This window comes from Bos grunniens, chromosome 13 (assembly GCF_055505025.1).
Source record: "Bos grunniens cultivar Pamir isolate PY7600 chromosome 13, Bosgru_T2T1.0, whole genome shotgun sequence".
Taxonomy (NCBI): domain Eukaryota; kingdom Metazoa; phylum Chordata; class Mammalia; order Artiodactyla; family Bovidae; genus Bos; species Bos grunniens.
This window is the reverse complement of record NC_141177.1, coordinates 77,597,652-77,620,153: the sequence shown is the minus strand read 5'-3', so window position 1 is coordinate 77,620,153 and position 22,502 is coordinate 77,597,652. Positions and strand designations below refer to the sequence as shown.

The window sequence follows — 22,502 nt, the reverse complement described above, 5'->3', positions numbered from 1 at the left end:
AGGGTGAAGGGGAGTTGCTGTTACACATTGATCTTTGTTTTTCCTGTCACAGGTTCATTTTCAACTGAACACCAAAAATCGCCAATACACTGGGGGCCGTACCCTAGCCCCACTCTTGTCTGGAGAAGTTGGGGAGAAAACCAGTTACCCCACCAGCCACAGCTGGGGAGGATTAAGCAGGTGGATTTGTGGCTGTGCTCTGGGCTAGAGAGAATGTATTAGTTCTCTATTTCTGCATAATAGATGACCACAAGTTTCAGGGCTTCCTGTTTTTATCTTTTGGCCGGGCTGCACAGCATGTGAGATCTTATTTCCCCAACCAGGGATTGAAGCTTTGCCCCCTGCACTGGGAGTACAGAGTCTTAACCACTGAACTGCCAGAGAAGTCTCAAACTTCAGAGGTTTCAAACAACACCCATTTATAATCTCACAGTCTCCTGGGGTCGGGAGTCTGGGCAGACTCTGGCAAGGCAGAAATCAGGGTGTCAGCAGCTTTCTCTGGAGCTCACCCTTCTCTTCCAAGCTCACATAGGTGTGGCAGAACCCAGTTTCTGAGGGTTGCCAGACTGAGATTCCGGTTTGTGTGTCAGCTGGGACCCCACCTCAACTGCTGGAGACTTGAATTTCTTACCATGTGATGCCCTCCATTTTCAGAGTCAGCAGTGGAGAATGTCCCTGTTAAGACCCCTCCCTCCCTCTTTGAGTCTCTTTCTTCAGGGAGAGCCCAGGCCTTTCTCAGAGCTAACCTGATTAGGTCTTAGGTATTGGTTAATGCCCCTAAAATTCATTTTGCCTTTGTAAAATAGGACTTTATGTGAAGATTTCCAGTAGTTATAAGCTTCATCTTGAATACTCCGAATGAATATTAGTCTAGTGAATACTTAGTTCTGGAAGATAAGAACATATAAAAACACATGTCCTAGGCACCAAAACGAAAAAGAAGCAAACAAAAAACTGAGGTTACAGGAACAACCAGAATGGCTGTGGATAGCACAGGTCACTTCTGCTGGCCACAGCTTCAGAGGGCAAATCCAAGCAAGTCAGTTCAGTGCTTGATGATGACTGAAAATGAACGGTTTTTAATCTTTTTGAACCATAGAATTTTTTTTCAGATGAAATGCACATGGAAGCCCATGTTATAAAATCGTTGTATAACTTTACAACACTCTTATAGGACCAGTTGGGTACCAGACACTCTCCAAAGTGCTTAAAATAAAATCCTTGTAACGGTACGAAATGGACATGCTTACTACTGTTATTGTCATTGTCATTATTCACATTTTACTGGTGAAGAACCTTAGTTGCAGAAAGATGAGATGCCTTGCTCAAGGTGGCAGAGCGGATTTTGAACCCAGGAAAATCAGGCTCCCAGTCCTCAACTCTGTTGGCGTGGAAGCACGTTGGAGGTGGGGGCTCTGTTCTCCCAGCTGCTGAGCCTCCACCTCACCTTTTCCCCCCACCCGCTAGGCTTCCTCAGTACAACCTGCCCGGCAAACACTTTGAGAACCGGAGAGTTTGAATACTGTATACCCTGCCTCAAAGGGGCTGCCGAGGGGCTTCTTCCATGTGCACCGTCTCTTGGAGCCCTTTCAAGGAACTCCAAGAAGCTGATTCTCAGCCACAATCTCTCCTTGGCCACAGCCGTCGCTGCAGCCCCTCTCTCACCCATTTGTGCTGCCACCCTGGCCTCCTCCTGTGCCACCTCCAGCCTTCCCTTACACACTGCAATCTCCTCTCCCGAAACCCCCTCAGAACATGGCGTACCCCGTTTGTGATGCTGCCTGGACTCTCTAGTGCCCACCAGCTCCTAGGCTGGCAACTATAGCCCTCTGGGTCTTATTCCCCTGACCTTTCTCCTGACGGTGAACCAAATGTTCTGGGCAAGCGGGCTACCGAGCCCCCTCTGGTGCAAAAGGTGTGTTCTGGCCACCTCCGGGGTCTTTGCTCCAAACTCCCAGAGCATTTCTTCCACAGGGCATTCAATTTTCCACCGTTTGTGATTATTATATTAATTTTCGTCATCTATAAGCTCCTTAAAAACAGTAGACACGTTTGTCTTTTAATCCCACCACACAGCAGCCACCGCACTGAAAAGCAGTAAGTAGCAGTCTCCCCAAAGTCCCAGGAGACAGATCGTTACCATCCCCACTTAACAGAGCAGTAAATTCATGCTCAGACACGAGTGACTTGCTCATCTTCATGGCAAAGAGAAAAGGGTGGATGGAAGCTGACATACAGATCTGTAGATGGAGCAGAAAAACGCAAAAATACTCGGAGACAAAATTGCTCTCCAGGGTCTTCAATTAGAATCACCCTTATTACCTTCATAGAATCAACAGCCACAATAATTCATGACTACAAGGGCTGGTTTTGAACTAGGGTACACACCACAGTCACCCAGGGGAAGGCTTTCAAGAAGGTCCACACCAGTCCTGCTGGAGCAGGATCTCTGCAGATGGGGACTTACCCCTGAGTATCCTAGAAAACAAAAAATTCCCTGAAGACTCTGGTGTGCTCCCCTATTTAAGAATCACCAATTCACAAGGTTCCCAGAAGACTCCAGCCTCCCAAGTTACCCTCATTCCCCATCATTAGTAACTTTCTAAGGAACTGCTCTCTATTTAAATGCAAATTAAAATTAAATCATATCACGTATTCTGTAAGGATTCAAGAAGCACTGCTGTGTGACAGGCCTGCTGACTGCCTCTATCTGTCTTACAGCCCTTCTCCCGTGTCTATTATCTGATATCTGCCCAGTCTACTGGTAGACTATGTGCACATCCTAAGTTGCTGCAGTCATGTCTAACTGTTTGTGACTCCGTGGACTGTAGCCCTCCAGGCTCCTCTGTCCATGGGATTCTCCAGGCAAGAATACTGGAGTGGGTTGCCACGCCCTCCTCCAGGATGTCTTCCCAACCCAGGGATCAAACCTGTGTCTTTTATGTCTCCTGCATTGACAGGTGGGTTCTTTACCACTAGCAACACCTCGGAAGCACTAACTGGTAGATTATTTCTTGCCTAACTGGTAGATTATTGTACAGCCCTAGAATTTTTTATCTTCTCCTCCTTATTAGCAGCTGGCCCTTCTCTGATACACAGTGAAGGCTTTTCATTTGTGAAATGCATGAACCCATGAATCTTGGGACTCATACCTCATCGGGAATAAGTTTAACAGCTTCTTCAAAGAGCAGACTCTGATAAACTCGATGGCGCCACCAATGTCCGGGTCCACCGGGTAATGCAAAAGCCATCTCCCAGCCTCAGTCTCCTCGTCTGTGAAGGGGACCCAAAAGCACAGAGCCTGGCTCATAGTAGCTGCACGAGGGATGCTCATTCTTACCTCTCCTTGTGGATTAAGCCCCAGACGGTGTCTTTGAGCCGTGAGTGGCTTGGTAGAGGCACGGAAACGAAAGCGTCCAGCCTGCCCAGTCCCACTCCTGCGTGTATTAATGCCACTCCTGCGTGTATTAATGGGGGCATGGAGAGGCCTGGGCAGTCCTTGGCACATGTGCGTGTGAGCATAACACACGCCGTAACCTTGGAATCTGGACATCAAAAGGGAGCGCTTCAGCGCCTGATAAAAACGTGTGTTCCTTTCCGCAAACCACTCCAAACCCTGTTTTCGCCATCCCACTGGGAAGCTTGTCACTGCTAATGTGATTCTTATGATTCTTGCTGCTCTGTAGCCTCTTGATCTTTCCTGAGATCTCCCTGCCCCAGAGTGTGTTGGAAACAAAATGTCCTGTCTGGTGTCCAGAGCTTAAAATAACAGACATTGGGTTCCTGCTGCCACGTTGAAATTTTACTCCAAGATCTCTCCCCAGCACCGCCGCCCCTGCCCCTCCCTGTGCCTGGAGGAGAAGCCTAGTGTGAGCATCAGACAAATGAATGGAAGGGAGGGGTAGGCCATGGAGGGTTGGGGTGGGAGCGGAGGGGCAGGGGAGACCTTCTGAGGCCACTGCTGGGGCACCCTGGAGGATCAATTTGATTGTTGAGAAAGATCAACTTCTTAAACTGTGCGACAGGTTTTAAGGGAAGATTCTACCCACCACCCTTTCCCAGCACAGCTGCCAAGAAGCAGGTTTGAGGTCTCCCAGTCTGCATTCTGCACTGGGGGGGAGCGCCATGGGTGTCTCTGTATGTGCCCTTTTCAACCTGGGGCGTAAAATGAGTCCCCGCCACGGCATCTGGGTCTATGCACATTTCCTCTGTTAGACAGCGAGCTTGAAAAGTCTGCAGAAAATAGAGTGTGTCATTGGTATTGGCTGGCAAATGCGCCAGAGCCTTACAGAGGGAAATGCCTTTCTCTTTCTTGCCAGCCGATGGTTCAACAGAGAAGAAATTTTCCTTCTTTAGCTTCTGACAGGTCATTCTGGGCATGTCCTCTGTCCACAGTGCCTCCTGGCCCTCTGAAGATTGAGTTGTCCCAAGCATATTTTTGGAAACTCCACTGATGATTGTTTTTATTAGGGGACTGCACGGCTTTGTAGTGGGACGCTTAGGGTTTTATTTGTTTTCCTTCCCCGGCCCCAGCTGTTTTTGTTTTAACAGCATTGGAGAGAAGGTTAAACCCAGTCCATCCCTCAAGTCGGCAGAGCTAGAAACCCGAGTGGGCCGAATGGCACCCTACAGGTCATCTGCCCAGCTGGGTCCATCCCTGACCTTATCCAGCCTCACGGGAGGGGCGAGGTTGACAGTGGGGTTGATAACTGTGAGCATTTTGGAGCTGATAACTGTTTGGGAGCAAGTCACCCCCCAAATGTACTGCTGGAGACCCCAGGCGTTCAATAACTGCTGGGATGTCATCTTGCCAAACAAGAGGCAAGGACATATGCCCGTCTTTTTACTTTCCATGTCCCACCAAGGAGCATGACTCAGCCAAGACACAGCCAAACACAGCCACCCGTGGCCTTGGGGCTGAACTGCTAATGGCCATAGTTTCTGAGACACCGAGTTTCCTTGGCTGCACCTGGTGAAAGCCAAACTCATGCTTGGTCTCATTCCCAGAGATGCCGATTTCATTGGTCTGGGGTACAGTCCGGGCATGGGGCTCTGCCAAGCTCTCTAGATGCTCCCAAGTGCCACTGAGGCTGCTGAGAACTGCTGCTAATGGAAAAATGTAACTAACCTTGTAAATATCTGTTTCCCAGACACAGTACTAAGCATGTTCCTGCATTAACCCCTTTATTGCTCCAAGTCTTCCTGTGAAATAAGTTTATTTATTTCCAGGTAAAACTGAGGTTTTAAAGCCTTAAGTCGTCCACGTGGAGTTTGGAGTTTCCTAGTCCATTTAACTCCAGGGCTTATTCCTTTTCCAGAGAACCAAGAATCTAGCAAAATAACACAATTGCATAAGCTCTCCAGCACTCTACATAAGAGATCTCACCCCTAACTTATTTATCTGGGCGGGGCCTCCCCTGTCTTCTCTGTAATAGGCTGAAGGAGAATCAAAAAGTATTTAACTAGGGACCTTATGTGTTGCAAAGGGAAGGTCATTACCATGCCCAGTCTTCATCCAGGACCCCTGTATGAAACGACAAGTGCAAAAATTCTTTCTACTTTGACAAAGTGCTTTTCAAACAAGAAGCTCAAAGTACAGCATAATTAATCAAATCCCCCGCATCCTGTAGATGAGTAGCATTTTATATGTACAAATCTCTCTCTGCCTCCAGGCCCTCCAACACTAGGAGAATGTTTCCAATTTTCAGAAGTGAGCAATAGAGTAATTGAAAGGAGCTGTATCTTGGCCAGCTCAAAAGACGTCAAGCCATCTATAGTAGCCCTATGTGAGAAAAAGCGGTGTCCACAGTGTGTCATAATGGCTTGCCTGCCATGCTATGCTGCATGCTTCAAAGAGGGAAAAGACGGCAAGAACAAAACATCCAGTTCTTAAGAGTCAGCTGCCCCTGTGATCAATATTCTGATCCATCTGGTCAACTCTCCAAAGGATCTAGAAGCCAGAAAGTAATGACATTAGCTGGTGATCAGTTACATGGGTTAATCAAGGCAGAGAGGACAGACGGGGCCGATTAAGTAGCAGGGCAGCTCAATGATGGATGAGTCATTATGGGCAAGTGCAAAGATAATGCCATTGGGAAAAGCAATATAAGTCATTCAGGTACTTCCAGACCAGGAAATCCTTCTAGTCCTAGAGGGGGATCATTTAGGAAGTATCAGACCCAGCCTAATGAACTCATCTATTCATTGTACAGCTAACCATCAACAGAAGAGCTGAACGCACAAGGGGACGAGCCATATGGAATACATTTTGAAGACTGGGATGTATATCTGTGCCTTCATTTGGAACACCTTTTTTTTTTTTATTCTATTGACGTATAGTTGATTTGCAATGGTGTGTTAGTTTTAGGTGTACAGCAAATTGATTCAGGTATACATGTAGATGTATACATTTGTTTTTAGATTCGCTTCTCATAGGTCATCACAGAACATTGAGTGGTTCCCTGTGCTATTAGTATATAGTAGATCCTCATTGGTTATCCATCTTATGTATAGTCGTATGTGTACATTCATCCCAAGCTCTTGATTTATTCCCTCGATGTTTCCCCTTTAGTAACCATAAGTCTGTTTTTTGTGTCTGTTTCTGTTTTGTAAATAAGTTCATTTGTATCTGAATCACCTTCTTTAAGCAAGTCATAGTCCAGCCCCTCTTTTCTGATCCACAATACCCCCTGCTCCTATGTTCTCATCTTCCTAAGCACGCACAGTTTCAATGTATGGATGAAGAAAATTTTTTGAAGTAATGACAAATATTTTTCTTCTTCACTTCTAGTTCTGTCCTTCAAATCGCTTCCTCTCTGTACCAGAAGACACTTCAGCATGTTCCAAAACAATTCTTTTTTTTTTTAAAAGCACAAAAGAGGCTGTGTCTATGCAACAAAATTTATGCAAATGGTTCTACACCTCTCCAAGTCCCTTTCCTGGATTCATGTTGCAAATCTGAAATTTTAGGGGAGAGAGCTTATTGTTTCAGGAAGGTGGGTAGGAAACTAAAAGCCCGTATGAATGAAGGTAAACTATACCTGTAACTAACTGTTTCTTTAAACCCAAGTCCCAGCTAGGAACCCTCAAAGCAACAGTTATCCATGAGCGCCATATTAATGACGCCAGTGAATGCCAGTTCTCCTGACTTCTTTTCCCTCCCTGATTGCTCCTGCTTTTGTTTCCCTTTTAAGCTCCTCTTCCCAAGCACTCAATGCTGGATTCTCCAATCCCTGTACTTCTGGTTTTTCAGACAATCTACTCACTTGTTCCTTCTATCTTGCCCTGCCCTCAACCACTTCTTGCTGGTTCTCAACCATTCTGTTTTTTCTACAAACTATAGGACCGTTGCATCTGTTTTCTGGGTGAGGAATTCCCTCCTCTTTATTTTGGTAACCTTTGTCTATCTTTCAGATCTCAGTTCACTCATCACGCGTTGCTTTCCTCGGACTTGGTCTAAGCTCTCCACTGTGGACTCCCAAATACCACACGGCATTCGTTACCACCCTCGTCAGAGTTGCAACTTTACATTCATTTGTGATTATTTGATTCATGCCTGTCTCCCCCAGGAGACTGTTTCTATCTCTTTTCTCTCGTTGCTCCTGATGACCTTGCACTGCCCACTTCTCTACTTCATGGCTACCCTAGTTTCTACTGACCAATGATTTCCTCTGTCTCATAGATTCCAGTAATACACTTTTCTCTCAATTTCCATCATTTTTTGTTTTTCATCCAGTTGTTGATTCTCTCTAAATTTTTTATAGTCATGCTCTACTAGCAAGACAGTCTTACTGGTTTAATTCATATGTATTATCTCTTTGGCAAAGCTCTCATGAGAGACCCACTCACAGCTCCCGGGGCAGCAGCCAAATGAACCAAGCGTATCCTTCATCCACGGGCTGTTGCCAGCCTGGGGGATAGGTCAGCTTTCTGAAGAAAGTATAACAAACAAGGTGTTTTCTCCCTCATGGTCTGCTTTCTGAGGACTGGCAGAGCTGGGGAGGGATCTTCCTGGAGAATGAGGATGCGGGAAGGGGTGAAGAGTAATGACAGAAAAGAAGAGGGAGAGTTGAGATTTGCAACAATCTCCTTCTTGGTTGGTGTTCTGTTTCCTGTCACATTCCCTTCCCCTGAACTAACGTGTCTATAGCACTTAGCAGATTCCACACACTGTGGGTACCTAGTAAATAGTAGTTCACCTCCTTTGTTCTGGCGAGACACACTTCCTGCTCCCCTGCTGCCCTGAAGCCTAGCATGACTGTAGTTGGCAGCAGTGGCCAGCAGCACCATCCCCCAGACCCTGTCTTCCAGGCACAGGGCAGGTCCCAGGCATCAGTGCCCACCCTGCCCACCAGGAGATCTTTGCCCATCCTGCTCTGACCCTCCTCCAGCCCTTAATGCAGGCCTGCAGAAAGACTTAACAGCACTTGCCAAGACAGTCTGATGGATTTCATGCCTATTTCCTTCCAGGGCTGCAGAGAGTACAGCAACTGGCAAAAAATACAAGATACTTCAGACAGAGACTAAGCAAAATGGGATTCATTGTGTATGGCAACGAAGAGTCTCCTGTGGTCCCCCTGCTCCTTTACATGCCTGCGAAAGTAGCGTGAGTATCCAGCAGACCCCCACCATAACACCTAAGCCCCAGGGGGATCTGATGGAGATGGCGCTCCGACACCAGGGGACTCTTTCAGCGCAGATGCTGCTTTGCATCTTGCGCAAGATGCTAAGCTCAAAACTCACTTGTCCAGTTTCTCAAAAGTCACAAGGTCTTGTGGGAAGGGAGCCAGGTGCTGCGGCCCACCATTTCCACGCTCTGTGAATTGGGCGAAACCACTTGCTGCCTGAGGCCTCAGCTATAAATGAACAAGGGTCCTGCCCTTCCTCCTGCCCCAAGATCTTTCTTGGGGAGAACCTCAAAAGACCCCCTCTCCCAACATTCAAAAACAACATGACTAGGCTCTGTGTGCTCTCCCGTTGAACTCTCATAGCCATCCTCCAAAGAAGGCAGCCTCATGTGTGGGGAAACTGAGGCTGAGAGCAGTTAAACAGCTTTCCAAAGTCAAGATCAAGTGTAGGAAAACCAAAAGGCCAACCCAAACTTAGGCTCTTGCTCCAAAGCTCTTGCTCCCAACACCAAATTTTAATACCTCTCCTGTAAGCCGACTTCAGGCTCTTTTCCACTGATTGTGACTCTGAAATTGAGCATTAGTAACAAATGCATAAAGAGAAAAAAAATGACTTTTTCTCAATATGGTGTTAATGAGTTTTTCCAGGAGTCATTCTCCAATCTGCTAGACATGAATGAACTCTGTGATTAAAAAGAAATTAATTAAAATCTTTTCTAAATATAAAATATTTGTGTGTCTGACCCAGCACATGGGAGAAAGTAATTATCAACAGATGTTCATCAGATTCTGGAGGTCCTGACACTCCTTTAACACAACCATATTGTTGGAACTTTCTATTTGATTCTCTGACAGTCTAGGTTGATTGGCAGACTATTAGAAGTAGTATAGAAAAGAAGCTCTGGAGCTATTTGTTGAAAACTCATGATGGTTAGGACTGCGTTAAACATTCCTAAAAGATGGTTTCTTTGATGTCCACTCTCACGTCATTTCGCCAGGGCCTCGTGCACCACCGTTGTCCACCACTGAGCCCTTTGTTTGTGGATCTGGGTCAGGAAATCAGCGCTTGGGGTGGCCCAGAAGACAGGGTGCTTCGGGAATGCCACAGGACACTGCTCTGTGCTGATGGCGGGGAGCGGGGACAATGGTGATTCCGAGCGGCAGATATCCCAAAGCCCTCTAGCATCTGGTCTTGGATGGCACGGAAAAAGTCCACATTTACTCAGAGTGGCCAGGGAAGTGGCGTGTTCCGACTCCACGCTTAGCCCATGCTTATCTAATACCTTATGATTTGCTCAAATGAAAACACCAGAAGTAAGCTTGCTTTATTTTGGAATGCGTCAAGTACACAATACTGGAGGGTGGTGTTAGGGAGTATGCTTGATATTTGATGATGGAAGCTGGAATTAGAACCTCAACAGGATGGGAAGTTGAGTCCATCTAATGAGAAGAGCCCACGACAAACAAAACAAATGCACTTAAGTGCATGGTGACAGAATGAAAGAGAGTTCTTCTCCTGCTTTATATGACAGGAGTCCTGACTTGGCAAAGCTAATGTGAAAAACGAAAGTAAAACTGAGAAGGAGTTTCCTGGAAAAGTTGTGTTCTAGAGTATAATGAGATGTTTGGAATGAAAAAGAATTTTCATTCTGTCTCTTCCTCATTAAACCAAACTTCTGAATCCCTGATTTTCTCATATTGAAAATGAGATATATCAGGGTACATTGGCCAGTAGTGGGATTGCTGGGTCATATGGTAGTTTTATTCCTAGCTTTTTAAGGAATTTCCATACTGCTCTCCATAGTGGTTGTATCAACTTACATTCCTACCAATAGTGCAGGAGGGTTCCCTTTTTCTTCATACCCTCTCCAGTGTTTATTGTTTATAGATTTTTTTAATGATAGCCATTCTGACCAGTGTGAGGTGATACTTCATGGTAATTTTTATTTGCATTTCTCTAATGATAAGCAACATTGAGCATCTTTATACCCTGCTGCTGCTGCTGCTGCTAAGTCGCTTCAGTCGTGTCCGACTCTGTGCGACCCCATAGACGGCAGCCCACCAGGCTCCCCCATCCCTGGGATTCTCCAGGCAAGAACACTGGAGTGGGTTGCCATTTCCTTCTCCAATGCATGAAAGTGAAAAAATAAAGTGAAGTCGCTCAGTTGTGTCTGACTCCTAGCGACCCCATGGACTGCAGCCCACCAGGCCCTTCCATCCATGTGATTTTCCAGGCAGGAGTACTGGAGTGGGGTGCCATTGCCTTCTCCTCTTTATACCCTGAGAAGATCATAATTCAAAAAGATGCATGATGCATGTACCCCAGTGTTCATTGCAGCACAGTTTACAATAGCCAGAACCTGGAAGCAACCTAGATGTCCATTGACAGATGAATGGATAAAGAAGTTATGGTACATATATACAGTGGAATATTGTGCTGTGCCAAGTCACTCAGGCATGTCTGACTCTTTACGATCCCATGGACTGTAGCCTGCCAGGCTCCTCTGTCCACAGGGATTTTCCAGGCAAGAATACTAGAGTGGGTTGCCATGCCATCCTCCAGGGTCTCTTCCCAACCCAAGGCTCGAACCTACGTCTCCCATATTGCAAGCAGATTCTTTACCATCTGAGCCACCAGGGAAGCCCAATGGAATATTATTCAGCCAGTAAAAAGAACAAATTTGAGTTAGTTGAAATGAGATGGATGAACCTTGTGTCTATTATACAGCATTAAATAAGTCATTAAAAAATACCACATATTAACACATGTATATGGAATCTAGAAAAATGGTACTGATGAAGCTATTTGCGGGGAAAGAATAAAGACTGTGAAAATAGAGGGGGAAGGAGAGTGGGGATGAAGTAAGAGAGCAGCACTGGCACGTGAACACTACCATGTGCACGCTACCGTGTGCAAAACAGATGGCTAGTGGGAAGCTGTGGTGTAACACAGGGAGCTCAGTCCGGTGCTCTGAGGATGGGAGAGGGGAGGGAGGGGACACGTGTGTAATTATGGCTGATTCAAGTAGTGCAGTGGAAACCCAACAACATCATAAGACAATTATCTTCCAATTAAACATAAATTTTAAAAAAGAAAGAAAATGGGATTGAATAGGACCTATTTCCTAACATCATTTGAAGATTAAACAAGATGAAGTGTATCAGCATTGGCATGTCACCTCTTACGGTCTACTCAGTGTTGGCTGTTATTTTTAATTGTATTAATAGTGCATATGAAGCACTTTGTATAGTGATTGAATAAGCACTCAGTGGTAGACATCATTATTACAACTACTTCTACCACTGTGGCTACAATGATTATTATTACTAGTTTCAATTGAGTGTAAGATTGAGTCATTGTGGTTGCATGTCTTTTTAAAATAATTACAATATTTTAAAAAATCTTTATTTTATACAAGATAAAGTAAAATAATTATTATCCTTTAATAAAAATAAAACTTCCAGGAAAAGAGTAGGAAAAGATCTTGCTATGTCCTGCATCAACTGGACCTTGGATGATATGTCGAATAATCTAATACCTTTCCATGTAAGATAGTTTTAAGGAGGAGCTAATATTGCTGAATGTTAATTATATGCTAAGGAAGGCTCTTAAACCCAATGTTCAGCCATTGAAGGTGGGATGCCTAGCTCGGGTTTACAAATGGAGACACCTAAATGCACAAAGTCAAAACTATTTTCTCAGTGTCACTCCTGTTGTAGGTACTAGAGCCCAGAGTTCAGGTCAGTTCCATTTGCCTCCTAAATCAGGGCTCTTTTCAGTGCACTGCACAGCCTCTCAAGCTTTAGTCCATGGGGGAAAATACACATCTCTGTAAAGCAATGCAGAGTATAATTTAACGCTCTTTAATGTCATCATTGGTGAATCAAAAGGGCATGGATTAGTACAATGGGGACTATACAATTAGCACCAAAAAAAATCTAATTATTTCTGTTGTTAAGGAAACTTAGAACAGTTTAGTTCCAAAAGGTAATGTTATCTATTGTTGGCAGGAGTAGCCATTCCCTGGTCTTGTTTTCTTCTCGGATATTCCTTCAATGGAAAGTTTATATGCAGAAAAGCTTTTGAAACAGAGGGTTAGTTGTCTCAGCCAGTGTCTGAACACTTTTTCCATTTGCTTATTTAAAAACCTTTGATTTTATTAAAGAACCGTGATTTCTTCACATTTCCCCCCCACTGCAGAATAGAAATATGATCTCTAGCCAGGTATCCTTTTGAATAAAGTCTTACTGCAGCTCTACCACTGGACTCTTCTATGTAGTAGAGTAGAATGTGATTTCACTGATAAAAAATCACTTAAGTAATCAGAAGAATTGTATTTCGTATTTGGTGGAGGACTGACATTTTCCAGCCCCAGGCCTCATCATGTGCTTGGAGGATGGTGGTGCAGAAAATGCACTGATGCTGTGCTCAGTGCAAGGCTAATATTTTATTCTTCTTATTCAAGTAGTTTAGTTTCTTTCGGGCTATGCCAGCTCTAATTTGATTTGGGGAGTACAAACCCAGAGGCTCATTATGCTGAACATTCAGAACAATCATATACATTAACTGAAGGAGGCTAGCTTTAGTTGTGTAAGTTGTAAGCTTTAAATTTAGACATGCTCCAGGGAGGCCTCAGATTAACCTAATGAATCAACAGGCATATATTTCACTCTACATTCTTTGGCAAAACTCACTTCCTCTGGTACAAAGAGGAAAGTGCAGACAGTGAAAATGGTCTTTGGGGAGTCCCAAAAGCCGACCAGAAATCATGGGTCAGGTGGTTTGTACTCTAGCAATAAAAGCTCTTGACTTGTTTCTCAGACAATTACAAGCTCTCATCCTGTGCAGTTCCGTGGGCAGCCTTCCATAGGGTGATCAAGAAAGAGAAAGAATGGCCGGTTTTCAAGCTTCCTCAGTTAGAAAGCTCCATCTCCTTGCAACCTTCCCAAATCAAAGGCTGAATCTCGCCTTGCCCGAGCCAGGGGGCCAGAGAGGCTGTGTTTGGTGGTCCCTGTAATCTCCATCGCTTCCTTTGATAACCCGCCTTCTGCCTGAGGAAACCTAAAAGCCGTCAGCTAAACAGGAGGAGAAGGAGAGACCCCACAACCTTCCTCTCTGTGGCTGCATCGAGGATTCTTCCTGAAACTCAGGGTTTCTGTGGTGCTGTCAGCTTCCAGCCTAAAATAAGACACCCGCAAAGGAGAAGGAAATGGCAACCCACTCCAGTATTCTTGCCTGGAAAATCCCTGGATGGAGGAACCTGGCAGACTACAGTCCCTGGGGTGACAGAGTCGGACATGACTTAGCGACTAAACAACAACCACCGCCTCTTAAAGCTTAGAAGATCTGAGACCTTTACCCCACTTGTGGGCAGAGCTTCTCAAGGACAAAGGAGTCCTGTGGGGAGTGATGAGCACAGAGAGGGAAATACTTACTTACTTGGACGCACAAGCCTGTGCCTGAGGTTGGATCTCAGTGCAAGAAATTTACAGACTTCGGGAGCTCAGTATTCTAGAATCGTTACTGAGATTAGCTCTGAAATGGCACCCCACTCCAGTACTCTTGCCTGGAAAATCCCATGGATGGCGGAGCCTGGTGGGCTGCAGTCCATGGGGTCCCTAAGAGTCGGACACGACTAAGCGACTTCACTTTCACTTTTCACTTTCATGCATTGGAGGAGGAAATAGCAACCCACTCCAGTGTTCTTGCCTGGAGAATCCCAGGGACGGGGGAGCCTGGTGGGCTGCCTTCTATGGGGTCGCACAGAGTCGGACACGACTGAAGCGACTTAGCAGCAGAAGTGGTTAAGGGGAAGGAATCCTAGCTTTAAAAGGTTTTACTCTGTATCACAGAGCTTTGAAATTCTATGACCTACGCCTCTAGGCTCCTACTAGAGAAAGACTCTGTGAGTGAACACTTCTTTCCCTCCCACCCTCCTCCCCATCCCCGTTTAGTCCAGCCAATGGGTTTATTATCCCTGAAGGCACACATAAAAAGTGAGAAGACCCTTGCTATTTCATATCTTTGGCTTGATGGAAAATAAAATCCTTGGCTCTGGAGAGAGAACGTGGCTTGGGGTTGTCTCCTGCAGACCCTCTGATCCTGATTCTGAAATTACAGTCACGAAGTAGAGGCTTATAAGAATCTCCACACTGTATTATCGGTACTGTATTAAGTATTGAAAGCATATAGGTTTGCATATAACAAATTGTTTCCTTATGTAATTGCATTGTGTTATGGTTCTTTTTATTGGAGTATAATTTCTTTACAATGCTGTGTTAGTTTCCGTGTACAACAACATGAATCAGTCGTATGTATACATATATCCCCTTCCTCCTGAGCCCCACTCCCGCCCCACCCCCACCAATCCCACCCCTCTGAGTCATCACGGAGCACGGACTGGGCTCCTTGTGTAGACAGCAGCTTCTCATTAGCTGTCCATTTTACACAAGGTAATGAATATATGTCAATGCTACTCTCTCACTTCATCACACCCTCTCCTTTCCTCTGTGTCCACTAGTCCCTGCTCGAAGTCTGTGTCTCTATTCTCATCCTACAAGTGTGTTAGGGCTTTTATTCCTTAGGAACTCTACAGACAAAAAGTTTCCATATATGCAAATTTGTCCAACCAGGATCACGGTCGTGTCCATGTCCATCCGCATTTTCTGCTCAGTGTCGAAGACTGAACACACCATTGTCTAATGAACGGGCCATGTCCCACAAAATACACACACAGTTATGGGTGCCACCAAGTGACTGGCTGCCACATTTCCTGGTCCATTGTATTTGACGGAAGTTTCATTACTTCAGTTATCTTCTACTTATTTTTTAAAAACAAAGTCATTAGCCACATTCCGTTTTTTGCAGTAGAATTTTGTCATGTCTCAGTTAACCTCCTTCTTAATCTTTCCCTTAGGGCTTTTGCAAGGCATCTATTAAACAGAAAAATCGGTGTGGTGGTCGTTGGATTTCCAGCTACGCCCCTTGCAGAAGCGCGGGCTCGGTTTTGTGTTTCAGCAGCACACACCCAGGAGATGCTGGACACGGTGAGTGCCCACGGCCCAGCAGAAGCAGTGGGATGGGGCCTCGGAGTCTGAGTGCCTTCTTTTACAGAGCTTGCTTGGGTTTCCGTGGATTTCTCTTGGATGGTGTAAGGAAACAACACCAATAACCCTCACTACTTAAAAAAAATAAGGGGATGGGGGAGGGGAGTCCCAGCAATGCACAACAATGTGATCAACTCCGCAGACAGAAAAGAAAACCAACCCAGGGAAGACTTGAGTCAAGTCAGTGTTTCGGTTTCACAGCAAAGACTGACTGAGAAGCCAGACGTCTGCTCTTGGCTTCTTCTTAAATGCTGATGCTGATTTCTTGTGCTGTTTCAGCAGCAATTGCCTACACCCTGGCACTGGTCAGAGCCACTACATCCATCACAAGAAAATAGGACCCAAATAAGCCACATTTGGAAAGCCAACATCAAAGACAGACCTATTGTAAAAGCTCATCCTACCTGGGGTGCAACGGATTTCAAAACCATTTTACCATTTTACTGTCCTTAAATTTCAATCTCTGTATGAATGAATACTACCAGATCCAAGCCAGGTCAGTCAGTTTGGAATTGATGAAACTGTCTCATAAAAATCAATGCAGTTTAGCAAACGCTATCAGATGTCTGCTCTATGCAAAACTCTGGGGCAAAAAGTCTAAGAGGACGTACTATAAACAGGCACCTCATAATCATACCAGAGAGAATAAATTCACCTAGTGAAGAATGACAACCGCAGGACAGACACTCTAGATGACAATCTAGTGAAGATAACTGCAGGAGCGTGGAAGTGCAGAGAGTCATCACACGTAAGGAGCTATTTGAGCAAAATAAGAGATGATGAGGTCAAGGGCAATGGGAGCAAAAGAAATGAATCTAGGAACAGACATTATGCATGCATGGATCTGCCAAGACTTGGCAAATATTTGGATGCAGGACACATGTGGGCCAGGGAATCAAGGATAATCCAAGGTCTCTAGTCCTCTAGTGAATGAAGGACAGCAGAGCCAAGTTACTAGGAAATAAGGGTATGTGGCAAAGAATAGCAAATCATCAGCAGGACTAGGGGAATCAAATGAGCTCAGTTGTAGACAGGTAGGGATTACATGTCTATGAGCCACTGGTGGGAAAGTTCCACTATTATACATAGGATGGATAAATAGCAAGGACCTACTGTATAGCACAGGGAACTATACTCAGTATTCTGGGACAAACCATAATGGAAAAGAATGTGAAAAACAATATATGTATGTATAACTGAATCACTCTGCTGTGTAGAGAAAGTTAATACAACACTGTAAACCAACTATACTTTAATAAAATTTTTAAAAAGGAAAATCCAATTCTAGAGCTTAGGATAACACGCAAGACTGGAGTTGCTGTAATGTGAGGAACTAAGGGGAGATCCGGGCTTCCCAGGTGGCTCGGTTGGTAAAGAGTCTGCCTGCAATGCGGGAGACCTGGGTTTGATCCCTGGATTGGGAAGATCCCCTTGAGAAGAAGTGGCAACCCACTCCAGTATTCTGGCCTGGAGAATTCCATGGACAGAGGAGCCTGGTGGGCTACAGTCCATGGGTCACAAAGAGTTGGACATGACTGAGTGACTTTCACTTCACTTCAAGGGGAGATCACTAAAGTCAATGGTAGAAGAAAGAATTGTCCAAATATAAGTACATGAGCGAAGGGCAGACTCCAGAAGTGCCTGCATCTGTGGGTGGATACAGGAATCACAGATGAGGACCTGGGCTCAGATGGAGCTCAGTTCATTTCAGTTCAGTCACCCAGTCATGTTCAACTCTTTGCGACCCCATGAACCACAGCACACCAGGCCTCCCTGTCCATCACCAACTCCTGGAGTTCACCCAAACCCATGTCCATTGAGTCGGTGATGCCATCCAACCATCTCAGCCTCAGAGTCAGATGTGACTTAGTGACTCAACAACAAGAATAAGAAAACACAGCAATGATTCATTAGATGACACATTAACAACTGAACTAACTCTAGGTTTTGAGATGATGGGAGAACTTTGCTGTTTCTGTTCTACATTGTCCAATTTCTCTAAAATGAGTGTATATTTCCAGTATATTAATTTTAACAAATCATTTCTTCTAAATGTAATGAATGATGGTAAGAAAGGGTCTATTCAGTCCAGTTTAGTCACTCAGTCATGTCCGACTCTTTGCGACCCCATGAATTGCAGCACACCAGGCCTTCCTGTCCATCACCAACTCCCAGAGTTCACCCAAACCCATGTCCATCGAGTCGGTGATGCCATCCAGCCATCTCATCCTCTGTTGTCCCCTTCCCCTCCGCCCTCAATCTTTCCCAGCAGCAGGGTCTTTTCCAATGAGTCAACTCTTCGCATGAGGTGGCCATAGTACTGGAGTTTCAGCTTCAACATCAGTCCTTCCAATGAACACCCAGGACTGATCTCCTTTAGAATGGACTGGTTGGATCTCCTTGCAGTCCAAGGGACTCTCAAGAGTCTTCTCCAACACCACAGTTCAAAAGTATCAGTTCTTCAGCGCTCAGCTTTCTTCACAGTCCAACTCTCACATCCATACATGACCACTGGAAAAACCATAGCCTTGACTAGATGGACCTTTGTTGGCAAAGTAATGTCTCTGCTTTTGAATATGCTATCTAGGTTGGTCATAACTTTCCTTCCAAGGAGTAAGCATCTTTTAATATCATGGCTGCAATCACCATCTGCAGTGATTTTGGAGCCCAAAAAATTAAGTCTGACACTGTTTCCACTGTTTCCCCATCTATTTCCCATGAAGTGATGGGACCAGATGCCATGATCTTAGTTTTCTGAAGAAAGGGTAGATAAGATTTTCAAGAAATTTGTAAAGACAAGAAAAACTGGTTTAGAAAAAGCTTTTGAAAGTGGAGGGAGACTTGAGCATGTTTACACATCGATAGAAGAAGGGAGTTATGAGAGGAACATTGCAGGTGTGGGGAGAAGTCCACATGCTAAGAAGCAAGCTCTAGAGACAGCAGAAGGGATGAGTAACCTGGGTGGATTTGCATCTTATTTCTGACCCAAACAACATTGAGGAACTCAATGAATAGCCAGTTCAGTAGATATCAGACCCTGTGGTTGTCTTCACAAGTTAATTCCTACAGATTACCTGGTTTGGAAGAGGCATGGAACTCTCACCTAGACAAACGCCTCTAAACTTTTGAGATCATCAAATCAATACAAAATTTTGAGCAGGTTTCTTACTAGAAGAGAATATGAAAAATGACCCTTTGAAAAGTCAGGGCATTAACGTGGTGACTGAACATAAACAACACTTGCCAAAAATACATATTATTAGACAAGTCTATTCAGTGACCGCCTTTGGAACAAGACAGAAACAGGACCACTTTACAAGCACAAAGTGACTTAACATGTACCTCTTCCTACATGAATGGTAGTCCTCAGTAAAGGACTGAGGTCAGCTTTAGTAGGAGGAGTGGTAGTGTTAGTTGCTCAGTCACGTCTGACTCTGCAATCCCGTGGACAGTAGCCCACCAGGCACCTCTGTGCATCGAATTCTCCTGGCAAGAATACTGGAATGGGCAGCTATTTCCTTCTCCAGGGGAGTTTCCTGACCCAAGGATCAAACCCAGGTCTCCTGCATTGCAGGCAGATTCTTCACTGTCTGTGCCACCAGAGAAGCCCAAGGTCAGCTCTAACCTTTTAATCCTCCCACCTTCCAAATAAGAAATCTACATATGACCAACCCTGAGTTTCTCTCACTTCTTGGCAGCATCCTACCCAGAACTGGCCCCCTATTTTCTTAGAATCCTCTCACGCATGAATCCAAAGGTGGCAAGTAACTCTTCCCAGATGTTACGAAGATGGTTCAGGAGTGTGTACTCCCCGCGACAGCAGAAGCTGCATAAAGCCAACTTTTCTCGAGTCCTGGTGTGTTTCAGGTAGTTGATCAATGAGCCTCAACATAAATCCATTTTGAGATTATATATGCATTACCAGCATATTATGCACATTTTACAACAGACACCAAAAACAGTTAAATAGTTTGAGATACTACGTCACATCTGTCAGAATGGCTGTCATCATAAAGAACACAAGTAACAGGTGTTGGCAAGGATGTGGAAAACAGAGAACCCTCGTGCACTGTTGGTGGGAACGTAAATTGGTGCAGCTACCATGAAAAACAGTATAGAGGTTTCTCAAAAGATAAAAATAGAACTGCCACATGACCCGGGAATTCCATTCCTGGGTATATATCTAAAAAAAAAAAAGCCACTAATTTAAAAAGACACATACACTCCCAATGTTCATGGCAGCATTATTTATAATTGCCAAGATATGGAAGCAACCTAGGTGTCCATCAAGAGACAAATGGATAAAGAAAATGTAATGTGTTCACACACACACACACACACACACACACAATGGAATACTATTCAGCCATAAAAGAGAATGAAATTTTTCCATTTGCAGCTACATGGAGGGATGTGGAGGGCATTATGAGAAGCAAAATAAGTCACACAAAGACAAATTCTGTATGCTATTGCTCATCTGTGGACTCTAAAAAATACAACAAATTAATGAATATAAGAAAAAAGAAACAGACACAGACATAGAGAACAAATCAGTGGTTGCTACTGGGGCAGGAGGGGCAATATGGGGCGGCTGAGCAGGAGGCACAAGCTACTGGGTTTAAGAGGGACTCAAGGATGTATCGTGCAACTTGGGGAATACAGCCAATATTTTGTAATAGCTGTAAACGGAAAGTACCATTTAAAACTGTATTAAAAATAAAAATATAGTTTTAAAAGATTGAGATTAATAAATAATTGAAGTCCTATGCTCCCCTCCCACGTCGTCCATGAATTGTCTCCCTTCGCCCCCAAGTATGTGGGTCCTTTACTTTCAAAGCCACCGACCTGCCCCATCCCCCACCTTCAGCAAAAGCAGTAGAAACTATCCCAGATTTATGCCACTTAAAATGTAATGTCTGTTGCTTTTTCTTAGTGCTTATATTTGGTATAAAAGTTAAGAAAATGCAATGAAGTGAAAAGAAAACTTTAATCACCCATAATTGTACCACCTAGAAATAAACTATCCATAACATCTTGATAGAGATATTAACTGATGTCAGTTTGAAAGTCTTCCTAACAGAGAACGTCCAGAAGCCCCATGAGTCATTTATTCTGATGTTAGCAACTCTTACTTTCCCTTTTTTAAAAATATTAGACTCTAATATCTTTCCATTTTCTTTTGACTGGTTGAGAAAAACAGAACCAAAATGTTAAAAAAAAAAAAAAAAAAGCATGCCCAATTCTGTAGGCTTAGCAATAGACTGGAAGGAAAAATTACATTGTGTATATTCTGGACTTCAGTTGTTTCATTTGTAAAATTGTACCTTTACCTGCCTGGATTAAGAGAATTGAAATAGATGAGCTCTTGGTCCCTTAGGGTTTTAAACTCTATTATTCTATGGAGCGTAGAGCTGAGTATTTAAAAGCTGAGAGTGGGAGGGATGAGGAAGCATGGGAGAGAGAAAGAAGGATGTTCATTTCCCTACATATGGATTGAACCCGGGTCTCCTGCATTGCAGACAGATTCTTTACTGTCTAAGCCACCAGGGAAGGAATTAGTTACCTCCAAGTTCATTTTCTTCCTGGTCAGGTTGATTTCTTGTGTCATGAGGACTTAATCGTAATCTGTGAACATTTTTCTTTTTCTCTCACAAGTTTATACTGTCATTAAATTTTAAAAATAAAGACTTCAAGGGTAAGCATGAATCAAATGCGTTTCTTCCTCTCTTCACATCCCCACAATATCTTAAACACGTGTAATGTGGAGTTAGACTGTTAAAGAATATGAAGTAAAATGCATTCGCCTCTAACATTCCTCTCGGGCTGGTTTATGAACCTCAGCTTAGTGACTTGGATCTTTTTCCTTTTCTTTAAAAAGCAAATAAGCTGGCAAAAGAAGAGTGTGGTTTTCTGTGAGACCTCAGAGGGCAAGGCCACTTGGGAGTTTAAATAAAACTAATGGAAGGCAATCTCTTTGCAGGTTTTGGAAGCCCTGGATGAGATGGGTGACCTCCTGAATGTGAAATACTCCCGGAACAGGAAGTCAGCACGCCCGGAACTCTATGATGAGATGAGCTTTGAACTTGAGGACTGAGTTTCCTGGACCTGAATGGACCCTAAAGACTTGGCCAGGAAGACCTCCTTCTTTGTCTCAAAAGGAATATAAACGGATTTCTCCTCCTTTCTAAGGACAGTTTTGGTTTCCAAAACAATTTCATTGAACCAAGGGAGAAACAATCGTTGTTGTGTTTTTAATGTCTCTATAGAGACATTAACGTTCTCCTCCCCCAAGCATCCTGCCACAAACACACACATACCACACACACATTTCTTAGAATATTTGTAATGGCAAAGAGCCTGCGTTTTAGCTGCTACTGTGCAGCCTCTTCGGTCCAGGCCCTTTTAGGAATTCAGCCAAATGAGAGGGTTTTGATTTTTACTTCAGTAGATCTCACTACATGTTTGCTAACTTTCTCTGCAGATAGGGGCAAGGGAGGTGGGCAGTAGCTGGGCTCCTTCTTACCCATGAAAGAACCAGCTAGAACTCATCCGTATCATGGGAAGTTCCAGGTGGGAGGGTAAAGAAATGTTGCCTCTACCACTTGTCACATTTGGACTTTTTCCAAGGACAAGTGTCAGAAGCCATATTGAGTGTTTGAAGGGAGAGCGCAGACCTGGCCAGCAAGACCAAAGACGTCTTTACAGGAAACTTTCCTTTTCCTGTTCCTGGTTTCCTACAGTTTTATAGCTGAGCTTTTGAGGTTTGGA

The 22,502-nt window shown here is 44.3% G+C and overlaps 1 protein-coding gene across 1 annotated transcript in view; it reads left to right on the top strand.

Moving 5' to 3' along the window:
• SPTLC3 (serine palmitoyltransferase long chain base subunit 3) overlaps positions 1–21,971 on the top strand; it is a 156,746-nt gene extending 134,775 nt beyond the window's left edge. The window contains exons 10-12 of the mRNA XM_086335035.1: positions 8,470–8,605; positions 15,545–15,674; positions 21,715–21,971. Coding sequence (XP_086191161.1) covers positions 8,470–8,605; positions 15,545–15,674; positions 21,715–21,828 — 380 coding nt within the window. The 3' untranslated portion in view covers positions 21,829–21,971. The remainder of the gene's footprint in view (positions 1–8,469; positions 8,606–15,544; positions 15,675–21,714) is intronic.
• Positions 21,972–22,502: the final 531 nt, after the last annotated feature.